General features: G+C 43.0%; 1 protein-coding gene across 5 annotated transcripts in view; it reads right to left on the reverse strand.

The window, feature by feature from the left end:
* The window catches only part of NR5A2 (nuclear receptor subfamily 5 group A member 2), a 117,532-nt gene that overhangs the window by 47,009 nt on the left and 58,152 nt on the right, over positions 1-12,371 (reverse strand). For all 5 annotated transcript variants that reach the window (XM_073799949.1, XM_073799966.1, XM_073799961.1 and 2 more), the window contains exons 5-6: positions 7,441-7,560; positions 1,939-2,086 (exon numbers count right to left, since the gene is read on the reverse strand). In XM_073799949.1, the coding sequence (XP_073656050.1) occupies positions 1,939-2,086; positions 7,441-7,560 (268 nt within the window). The remainder of the gene's footprint in view (positions 1-1,938; positions 2,087-7,440; positions 7,561-12,371) is intronic.

Consider the following 12,371-nt stretch of genomic DNA (forward strand, 5'->3'; position numbering starts at 1 on the left):
TGGGCCTGCGCGTCCTGAGCCTGTGCTCCGCAACGGTAGAGGCCGCAACAGTGAAAGGCCCGCGTACCGCGAAAAAATAATAATAAAAAATAAACTCTTCGCCAAACCTGATTTACCTCTGATCGATCGGAAAGCCATGCTGTCCTTTCCTCCTTAAACAACAAACAGACATAGTTTTAAGGGACATTCAACTAGTTATTCCCTGGTGCCCAGGATCCTGAAACAGTTAACACCCTTATTAAACCAGAGAGTTCTGTGTGGTTGAGGTTCTGGTAAACACACGACCCAACTGTTCAGGAAGATGATCTGTGAGGTTCGAGTGCTGAGAGCACTTCAGGAACACCCCAACCCCATCCTGACTACCCATCCCTAGTGTTTGGCAGAGATATAGTAATTTTGAAAAATAATGAAGGAACGATAAAAGGGATGAAAGCTAAACACGGCTGATGGTTAATCTCTACATCTTCCAATGTCACGCAGTTCTTCAACTAATTTAAAATACCACTGAAGTGAGATGAATCTCTTTAAATATTTTATCAACAAGACGCTGTAAGATTTCTTACACACACATTACCACAGTTTTCATTTAATTACCGATCAAACGTACGAGTTGAAAAGACGAAGATCTTGCCATAAACCAGAATAATTTGTGAGATGACAGCAAGCAGGCCTATGCTATCTTCCTCTTGATTTTTAAAAAAACTGTTCTTGAGTAAAACACGTAGACTTAGTTAAATAGAACTTTCCTATTTCTTGTGGTTAATACAGAAACCATACAGGACCCAGTGCTGGCATGGTAAACCTTTGAACACTACATCTATGAAATTCTGTTGTCTTTTTAAATTTTCAGTAACATTTCTTTTTGCTATATTTATCACATTTTCCAAAATATGAAAATGTTCCTTTCCTTTTAAATGTTGACTACATGTGAAAAATTAACTCTGGTTCTATTACTTCAAACTATCCCTTTATTAGCAACAGTTGTGCAGTGCTGTCAAGAGGCATTTTAAAACGAAAGTACCAAATTTGGAGTGTAGACACATCTGTTTTACTTTGCAGTATGTTTTATTGTTTTATTTCTAAGGATATGAATTCACAACTATCTTATAACTGAAGACTAAAGAAAAAACATATGTTGGTAAATCTGATTTCTGCATTTTTTTCATTCAAGGGGAGTTGCCCCCCTCAGCTGTCTGCCAATAAGTAATAAACGGACTTGGCAAAAAGTTTATTTAAGTTGGCTTTATTAAGCCAACAAAATACAGAAATCAAGTACGGGACAGGCAGAAAACTCTGTTCCTTTGAAGTCGCTAAAAATCCATCTCCTTAATCCTTTTTTTATTCCAAGCAGTGGTGATTTTTCTCAGCTGACTCACTGGGAGCCTTGATTTAGCTAATCTGTCTTGCTTAGTTATCTTTCTTCTCCAAAGCTTTCCTAAAGAAGCATCCTTTCCCCCTGACAACCGTCATCTTTTATGCTTGCATAGTGGTGCATCTGGTTATAAACATTCTCTAGTTAATCCTGATAGAGATTTAGGAAACAGGTTTTTAATGACCAACCATATTTTACAAGAACAAAAACAGCAGGAGCTTGCAAGCTGAAACAAAGGGTGCAGAGAAACGACCGACAGCAGAAAGGTGGCCAAAACGTGACACCTTGCGTCTTTCCTCACCCTCTGTCGTGGCGTCACCCACTCATCATACCCATCAGGGAAGAACACTCAGGACTCCAGTCACAACTCCTTCCCCGTACACCACACCACCCACTACAGGGCTACGACTCGGCCAGGAACACACACAGGAAAACATAACTGAGCTGGAAGATTTCACGATTAGAAAAGAAGGTCATTATCTTGCAAGAACAAAAACACGGATGGACCTCAAGACACTTGAAGGTCAGTATCATTTAGTCATTTTTATGAGGAAAGGATTCCTTACCTAAACTAAAGAGCACCAAGAATTTCAGACACACGAACTCTCGTTGGTCAAACTGTAGAGAACGAAGCTTTGCCACCAGCTCCTGTGCGTGACTCATGAGGTTGTTGAGTGTGGCCCCCGCTTGTGAGGCTATGATGGAATAGTCCACCTGCAACACAGGATCAGTTTAGGGGGTTTTCAGAACCGGAAATTCTATATTTATTTATTATTTACGTTAAAATGGATATATGTCTACACACATATATTAAAAATATGTATACATATATATTTCCCTTGAGACTTTTAAGCACTGTGGGTAAAATCAGGTTGCAGTATAGATTCATAACACAGGGGACTTTCCCCACGAAAACAGTTTGAGACACATTCTATTATTATAAACTGTATCATAACCATCCTGATCCATCTAATCATTTTGATAAGCCTTGTAGGAAGCAGGTCTTGACTGCCTCAATGGTACACGCAGATACCTTTATCTTTTTTCCTACTGCGAAGTGGCGTCATCACCTAAGATGAAAATTGTTAGCTCATGAGTACGTTCAGAGAAAAATATACTGTCCATAAGAAGTGAATCCAGGGTGGCATTCTATAGGCACATGAAGTTGATTAACGAGGCAAGTGAAGGCAGAGATATGTTTCTAATTTTATTAAGAGACTTCATTTTAAAGTAATCATTGCTCAAGACTGCATGCTTACGGAGGATGAGACAATCACATTTAGATTACTCTTTGATTTGCTGTTTCCTCAAAAGCTACAAAGACTAGCTACTTGCCTATGATTGTCAATACATTTCTCTCTAATGACAGCAGTGATCTTATTGATGAGAAGAATAATGTCTTGATTCAGACAACAAAAAAAGGTGTATTTCCCTCTTCATTGAAACAAACAAACCAAAAAAGGGGCTGCAATGCATCCGTCTCAGATTATTCACGGGGACACTGAAAGTTCAATTTACAATAATAAGTTAAAATGTAGGGGTGGCTATCAATGGCGGAACTGGCTCTGCAGCTGCAATTACAGCATAATGGGAAAGCCCAGTTGGTACCTGACGCTCCCATCCTTTTTTTTTTTTTTTTCCTTTTACTGGCGAGCTCTCAGGCAACCAGATACTCTTTTAGGTGCATTTAATATTTGCAGCGGCAGCAAATTTGTCTGGGAGGCAAGCCCTCATCTGCCACTCACCCGGAGCAGACTGTATTAAATTTTTATATTTATTGACATTTCATTACCATAATTGACTGCACTTGCTTCTCTAGGAGAAGGCACAGGGCTGCCTCCTAAGCAGGAGAATGAGTCCCTTGAGGAGAATTTGCAATTAAAAACAAGGAAGGATGGATTTTTTTTTTTATTGTGTAAATATGATGAGTTGAATTTTCAGCTTTAACTTGAGAATACTGAGTGTACAGAAACCTTTTTTTGAGAGTGAGAAAAATTATGAGTCAGTGGAAAGACGGCCCCCCCAGAGGTGTCAATCAGTTTATAGAGCATCAACTGCACGTGAAAAAGCTCCAGTCTGTACGTGTCCTGGGGAGGCCCCCGCATCACCACCGCACTGTCCTACTCGCCTGGTCCAGGTGCCCGCATCTCCCCACTAAATTCAAACATCAACTGTCCTAAGTGCGCCTGTGGTTTCTGTTGCAGATTGTGTGAAAGGAAGGGCCAGCACACAGGCAGCCTGAACCATGAGCCGGAAGCAGAGGATGTCACGGACCACGTGAGGGTCACCTGCCTGGCACTCCCAGGGATGTCCCAACCATCACTGTACCAGCTCTCTTACAGGAGAACTTTCTACTCCAAGGATGTTCTTCTTACTTAACAGGGGTGGCTGAGCTCTGAGTCCCTTAGAAACCGTACATGGTCTAACTACTCCACATGATAGTAATATAAATCCTATAGGGGCAACTGGGGTAGAATTGGGAATGGCAGACAGGGCCAGAGGTAGAGGAAACCTGGGACAAGACAGGAGAGGGTGTGGGCCAGTGAAGCCACTGACGAAGCAAGAGCCTTGGGTAGTCACAAGAAGGGTCCATCTTTCGTGCCCCCATCTCTCAGGGAGGCACTTGAGCTGGATACTAGTAAGGTGACACCCACTTCCATTGTTATCAAGAAATGAGAGTAGTTGGGACAACACTGCCAACTTAAGCTTGGAATCAATTGCTGAGAGCATCGTTGGTGTAGCTTAGAATGTACATAACACTTTTTTTTTTTTTTTTTTTTTTTGGCTGCAGCGTGTGGCACGCGGGATCTCAGTTCCCGGACCAGGGATCAAACCTGCACCGCCTGTCGTGGAAGCGTGGAGTCCTAACCACTGGACCGCCAGGGAAGTCCATGTACGTAACACATTTTCATAAAAATCACTAGTGGATCCCTAAACCAGGAAGGTGTACTACTAAAATAAGCCAGAAATATGTTGGTATTAATTGATTTTTTATTATTAAGATGGGGTTCATTCAATTTTGCTATGTCTGTGGTTCTAACAGGTAGGCAGTAAGTTCAAATACTAGACCTTCACAGTTGCAAATGTAGTACATTGTAACTGAAAGGACTCGAAATAATTAACTTTTTAAAAAATATGGGTTAATTAAAATTTGCTATGTGTGTAACTTGAACAGGTATGAAATAAGTTCAACTATGAGAACTTCATACTTGGAAAATAACACGCTCTAATGGAAAGGGACTGAAATGGTTTCACAGGATTCTGTACTTAGTGAGAAGGACTTCAGGAAATCAATTGTGACGCCAACAACTTTATTGCTATACATTTATTTACACGCTAATTTGAAAGCCCAAACATGCTTATGAAATGGGGGCTCTGATGACATTTCTTTCAAGGATAATTTATCAAATTGCGTGGCTCTGAAGGAGGGGCAGTGATTTATTCCTGAAACAGCGCCCAGATTGGCAACTTCCTGACATTTTATTACAAACATAATTATATTTTCATTGTTGAATGCGGAGTTTGCCCTCATTTCAGGAGCAGCTGGCCTTGTCTTTTATGTACTTAGTAAAATTAATTTATCGCTCTCTTACGTGGAATCTTTGTGCCATTCAATTCAACAGAGATATTGAAGAAATACTATAAGCGGATATCCCCTTCGGATAAATTTCACTCATCATGAAGGTAGCAACAGTTGTAGCTAAATTGCTTTTAGTTCTAATAGCTGCAATTTTTGATGACTTGTATGTTGTAAGATGCCTGTCTTTTTAATACGATACACAATAATAGAAGGTAATGAATAAGGTGCCGGTAGTCCTTTCCCTCAGGAAAATCTTACAGCAGCTGTTAATTAGCTACAATATGCAAATACTGAACTGTGATGGCGCACCAACATCCTCCCCTGTTGTTTTATATGTACAGCCACATGTTTTGTGTGCGTGTATTTTTAAAATACTGGATAGAAACGAATTCTCGTCATAGTGATAAAATGCTCAATATTTGGAATTGATTTGGCAGTGCTTAACGTCACTGATAATCATGACTTCCTTTTGGCTCAACGAGGTTATTCAATGTACACTTACAGAAGCCAGACTGAAAGACAGAACTAACAGAGCTAACTTAAGGGTTAAGTAAGAAATTCCGTGGTGTTGGCAAAACGCAAAGTCGCAATAATTGATAGTAAGGACCAGAAATGCCATCTACTCCTTGACTGTTCTTGGTTTGGAAAACCAGAGAAAGAAATGCACTTTCTCTACTTTTTACATGGTAATTACCTTTTACCCAGGGGCAGCACTTAAGGCAAAATGAAACACGGAATAAGGAGCATCTCGAAAGAGCAGGAACGGAAGTGCTCTGCGAAATAATGACACAAACCCATTTGATTTCTGGAACTCAGAGGATGAAATCAAATTAATTTGTGGGCTGAGTCTTGTTCTTCTAATGCAGCTCCCAGTCGGGTTTCGGAGGGAGGGGGTTGGGAGTCAGACCCGTGATTCAAACTCTGAAAATGGGTACACTTCTCCCAAAGACCTGAGCCACGGGATGAAAAGACTCAACAAAAATTCCCGAGATCAGGAAGTAAGCCCACTGAGGCTTGATTCTGGAAAGCCTCTCTCATGAATAGTGCAGAAAGCACAGACCAGACAGTGATGAGACCGATCCAATCCGCAAAAACTCCGAAAGAATGCTTTCCTTGAATTTGCTTGGGAACATGTGGTTTATTTATAATTCAGCAAATGATGTGGAGACAGCCTTTCATTTTCAAATATGCACTGCTGGGGTTTCACAGCACATAAACATTTATGGCCGATGTAGAAGATCACAGTGCCCGAGTCCCGAAGCACCGTTCAACGCATGCCTGGAACAGCCCAATGGAGTAAACAGATCTCTGCCTTCCTTGCATCCATTTTAATAACACACCAGTTATAAAAAGGCTTCCCTGGTGGCGCAGTGGTTGAGAGTCCGCCTGCCGATGCAGGGGACGCGGGTTCGTGCCCCGGTCCGGGAAGATCCCCGATGCCGCGGAGCGGCTGGGCCCGTGAGCCATGGCCGCTGAGCCTGCGCGTCCGGAGCCTGTGCTCCGCAACGGGAGAGGCCACAGCGGTGAGAGGCCCGCGTACCGCAAAAAAAAAAAAAAAGAAATGGGAGGGACAGGCCAAAATCCTGTAAAGTTGGAATTAGGCCCATTAAGTAGACTTTCTCTTCCCCCAGGTGCCCAGAAGGTCAAACGTCTCTCTTCCTTCAAACCTTTGCTCAAATCTCACCTTCTCAATAAGGCTCAACCAACCAGTCCTATTAACACTGCAACCCAAGGGTCACTCAGCAACACAACCACAGATGTACGTTGATTCTCCTTTACACAACAGTTCCTTTTTAAAAAAAATTCAATAGCACTTTGACCTCTAACATTTATTAGGATTATTGATTATTGTCAGTTTCTCCTGTGACAGTGTTAAGCTCCGTAATGGCTGGACCCTGTAGGATGTTCAGTAAATATTTGTTGACTGAACAAATATCTATTCAGAAAGGAGCGCAGGACCTCGCTGTCATTTCCTCTTTCCACCTTCCTTTTCAATAATGACTGGTTCTTACTAACTAACACTAACACTCCCTTCCCTTCTCACTTGCTTGCCATTAGGCCAAATATTTAGATGATTGATCTATGAATCGGTCTCTTCCACCAACATGATTCCAAAATAGCGAGGATTCCACCATTTCTAAGGTTTTTTTTTAAAAGGCAGACAAACAAGTGTGGTAGATTCATGCAGAAGCTCGAGGAAAAAACCCTAGGTACTAACCATTAATTTTGATTTAGCAATTGTTCTGACCCTTCAAAGCACAACTTTCAATCCCAGAAGCCTGGAAGCGGCAGGCTGTGATCACGCCAGCTTTTACAAGTTTCATCGTAATCACCCAAGCAGGAACGGAGCACACCAAGTCAGCTTTTCTAAATTATTTGCAGCCAATGTCCCTTTCAAAGCACAAAAGTGCTCCTGACCTAGTTAAATTCCTGCCATCTTGAACGTGCTTAATAAAAAGACACTTTTTTTTTTGGTGTCTACACTCACCTGTTGCCCAGTAACCAGAAAGATGGAGCCTTCCTTTCCGTGAACCACTTGTCGGTAAATGTGGTCGAGAATTAAGAGCTCACTCCAGCAGTTCTGAAGCAGCTTCATTTGGTCATCAACCTGTAAAAGAAATAGAAAAAAATGACACTGTAACTCAGTATTTTTTTTTTTTTTTGCATGATTTTTTACCTGAGAACCCACTATAAGCAAGGAAGGACCACCGAAGCACAGATGCTCAGAATTTCCATCCTTCCTCCTGAAAATCATTCTTTTCATTTGGACAAATACTTTTTAGGCCACATATAAATACTTCAACTAAATATTCATAATCAATGAGCTGCTAGGAAAAGGTACTCTATTAGATGGGTCTATCATTAGATCTATTAGCATTTGCTTGTGGGAGGTCCAGGCGCCTCAGACTCTCCTCAGTGGACCCCATTAGAATGACCCCAAATAGAGCTTCCCTGGTGGCGCAGTGGTTGGGAGTCCGCCTACCGATGCAGGGGACGCGGGTTCGTGCCCCGGTCCGGGAGGATCCCACGTGCCGCGGAGCGGCTGGGCCCGTGAGCCATGGCCGCTGGGCCTGCGCGTCCGGAGCCTGTGCTCCACAACGGGAGAGGCCACAACAGTGAGAGGCCCCCCAAAAATAAGAAGAATGACCCCCAATAGCCCAGGCTTGTGTAGAGGTTAATACATTGAGCCCAAGCTGAAATAGGACATGGATATTAGCAACTGTGAGGATTTATACGAGAGGCAATCGGCAGGACAGCCCAAATGACTTGAATTTAGAGGCACACGGCCGTTGTTTGTCATCAGTGTTCACCCGAAGTCCACGTTGTGCGAGACTTGGACTAGAACAACCACCACGCTTGGTCTTGATGTCCACCTGCACCTGCTCTATGATTTGGACAATTTTCCCACAAACCCCCTACACTTCAGTTTCCACATCTGAAACATGGGCCGAGCACAGTACCCCCCTCACAGGATGGCAGTGGGGAGTAAAATGAAGAGGGCTGCATCACGGTGAGTATTTTATCCACATGGTGTCGCCCCCCAGGGGACCGCATTCTTTCATGACAGTAACATACGCATTTCAGGTACAGGCCACGTATCCACGGTCAAACATGGAGGGCATATTGGTCCATTTCCATGGCTATTTCTGACAGTTTCTTTTCATTTCGTAATACGTACCAGCCAAAGATCTTGGCGTGCCCCAATACATCACACATTGATACCAACAACACCTGACATTTAGATGTCAGGTAACAGTTTTGAAGAGTTTTGCATATTGTTTTAGATTTAATTCAGCGAACCTGCCTGTGGAGTTAGCAGAACCGGCATCATTTTCTTCAATTTACATTATGAGAAAATATGGTCTCAGAGACCTATTAACTGGTACACCTAGAGGATTCTCTTTCTCTCTCTCAAGCTCTAGGATGTCTCCAAATTACACGGAGAGGTGACAGACTCACAGACATAAGAAACAATCTTATGGTTACCAAAAGGGAAGCAGAGAGTTGTGGGGATAAATTAGGAGTACGGGACTAACAAATATACACTAAATAAAATAGGCAACAAGGATTTACTGTAATAACACAGGGAACAATCAATATTCAGTATCTTGTAATAACCTATGATGGAAAGTAATCTGAAAAAAATATATATATATAACTGAATTACTTTGCTGTACACCTGAAACTAACACAATATTGTAAATCAACTATACCCATATTTTTTTAAAAAAGAAAAAGAGGCGTTAGAATTTTCTAAACTGAATTAACTTAACTCACTTATAACAAATTCATCTTTAAGCAGATATTTAATGAGATTCTGGACGGTTGGGTGATTCTTAGGAAGTTTCCACTCATATATTACCAGTGATAGGAGCTTAGGGATGACTATTTCCATGAGTCTAGAAAACAAGACAGTACTGAACTTAGACTAAAGCAAGGGTTCGAGGTACAACTGTGCACTTTCCAGCTCTGAGAGCTTGGCCAAGCCATTTAGTTCTCTAAGCCTCATCTTCCCACCTAAAAATACAAGAGATAGTTTTTGTCTTGAGGATGGAATGAATAAAGTGTGAAACAATACACTAATGAAGAAACAATGCCAAACACAAGGCTCCCAGTTGGAAGACCATATTGATCCTGTTGAGAAGGAAAAAAGGTAACTGCAGAGATTGAAGCTACAGTCAGGCTCTGTGATCAGGAAAAGACATCCCCAAACATCTCCGTCAGAAAGGATTTGTTCTGACCAAAAGAATTTCACTCCTTAAGTGCATAGATGTTCAGAGCCATTTAATGTTGAGTCTAAGTGCTGGGTCTGGGGTATAATGGTGAACAAGGTAGAAGCAGTCCGTACCTTGTGGAAATTACTCTCCTAGGGGAGAACGCTCACCAACACAGGTGAGTGGGTTGGTGACAGAGGGAGCTAGCTCATCCTTCTTCAGAGGAAAAGCTCCAGTGTTGTGTGTCCACGTCGGGCCGTGGCGGCAGCTGAAGGAGACCCACCTTGCTGCTCTCTGCGCACAGCTCACACCGGAAGCTGCAGCTACATGTCCGAACAACATCGGTGTCCTCACGCCCAGCAGTTTTTAGGGACCGTCCCTCTCAGATGCTCGGGGCAACTTCAGAACCAACTGCACTTGGTTCTACTGGGATTACTACACTTCATTCCAGCTCATACCCTATCAGCGTCTTATTTCAAGTTTATCAGTCCACGGCGGCAATTCAGTTCCCCTGCATTTTCTTCTGTGATGTGAAGCTTTAGTTGTTAGTTTCGCGCTCTTTCCAGGGAAGCTGAAAATAGTACACCTTGAGATCGTTTCCCCGGAAACAGTTATCATACCCAAAGGTTGCCAAGAATTGGGGAATAACCTCGAAGCGTGTTTCAAGACGTCTGCACGCGATTCCAGCTTAAGAACCTATTTACACGGCAGGAAGATTTATGATTCCCATCTTGCAGGTGGAAACATGAAAAAGCTAAGAGATGCTCTTCTGGCCGTGTATGACAGGAGAAAAGGTGGGGTGACCATTGAAAGCAGCTTGTCTCCTGGAGCCATCACATCGAGGGGCTTTTCCTCCTCATGTGCATGTGGTGGTCCCTGTCCTCGGTATATAACACGAGAGGAATACTCATGGCAACAGTTTGCCAGCATCAAAGCCTGTTCAAGTTGTAAGATAAGAAACCTCACTCTCCCTGGCCTTCTTTTCTTTTGTGATCAGGATACACTTCCAAATAAGGATACATTTGTGTGTCACGCTCAGAAAAAGAGTGGAGTGTATCATTTTCAAACCTTATTCCTAACTGTGTATATGTGTGTGTGTGTGTGTGTGTGTGTGTGTGTGTGTGTGTGTGTGTGTGTGTGTGAAGATGGACTGGCTTTGAAAATCTGTATTTCCTGGGTCCTCTGCTGCTTCCGAAGTTGCAGGAATAGATGAAATTGAGCATGTCTATTTCCCATAACTAGCCCTTCATTTTTGGTTTTGTATTTTGTGCCGTTCATGTCATCATTTCTTCTGTTTCCACCGAGTACTGTTAAGTGCTTATCTATCTCACTCCATGAGGCCAGGGCAGCCTGGAAGCCGCAGCTCCCGGGGGTGGGGGTGGGGGGTCCAGTGCAGCCCCAGCTTGTGAAATAAATGAAGGAACACGTGACTGACCGTGGTGCCGTCACTCCTGCAAGTGTCTGCTTTTGGCCGGTGTCTCTGGTACATGGACAACAACAGCAAAAGTGACTCCTTCAGGGCTCGTGGAGGGAAGGGTCGTCTTCACCCGGTGATGAACACACGGGTGACCCTCCCCACACAGGCCGGCAGGTCTGGACCCACCGCTGGCCCTCGGTAAAGACTTCTCGACTGATTGTAATTTTAACACCCCTCTCGGGTAATTGCTTCCTTGTTTTAAGGCTCTCTGAGGAGGTTTCCAGGCTGACATTCCATTTCAATATTTCCATAATTGATTATGTGATATTTTATGTTATCTTGAAATGGGAGAGTATGCAGCTGCACGGGGCTTTGGGTGACATAGTTTTTATGCAGCTCTATGAATGAAAGGACAAGGCAAATATGATGACCGACTTGTTCCTTATCTCCAGATAAGAGACGTTGGCAATTTTGAAGATAATTTCTCTTTAGGAAGGAGTGTTATAGGTGATATGGTGGAGGGGGTGGGGAGAAGAGGAGAAAAATAATCTACTACTTTTGAGTAAATGTCCGGGTATGAATGCTGTCAACAAACAACTTCAGGTGGCATTTGGGGAGCCCAGACAGGGGACTGAGGGAGTGTAACCTCCATGACATATCAAAACCTCTCACTAGTTGGTAATACCCCCTCGTACAATCCTGCGTTATCAGCTGTAATAAAAAGAAGGGCTTATCTCAGAACCCTAGTCACTCATCAGAAAAGACTCACGCTGGTATTACAGATGAGCATGTGAGGGAACACAGGCCTCATATTGTTGCGAACACACCTTCCCACAACCCCGGACGTTAATCATTAGAAAGCTGTGCTTTCTCGTAAGAGGAGTGAATTTGGCAAACAATTAGAAGAAGAAAAATGTGCAGATCTTTCTCAAGCCCAGGTTGAACTTATCAGACCCTTTTTGTGGCCCCCTCAAATTTACCTCTGCACAGTCTGGCCACCGAACGGTTATTCCACTTTCCCTCTTGCAGGGGCATTTATTTGAAAATCGACATCGTGAATCATTGTGGTTAAGCTTTAAGAAAGATATGTTTAGCAAAACATTCAACTGACATGGGTTGGTAATTTAAAGTGGACACGAATCCATTCCTAATTTCGGATCATTAAATCTGGTGTGTGCCAGGCCTTGTGCTAGAAAGTTGGGGGAAAACAGAGGTGGCCAGGACACAATCCCTGCCTTTAAGCAAGGCACACTCCGGGCTTCCTTGGTGGCGCAGTGGTGACAGTCC

Source organism: Tursiops truncatus, chromosome 1 (genome assembly GCF_011762595.2).
Source record: "Tursiops truncatus isolate mTurTru1 chromosome 1, mTurTru1.mat.Y, whole genome shotgun sequence".
Classification (NCBI taxonomy): domain Eukaryota; kingdom Metazoa; phylum Chordata; class Mammalia; order Artiodactyla; family Delphinidae; genus Tursiops; species Tursiops truncatus.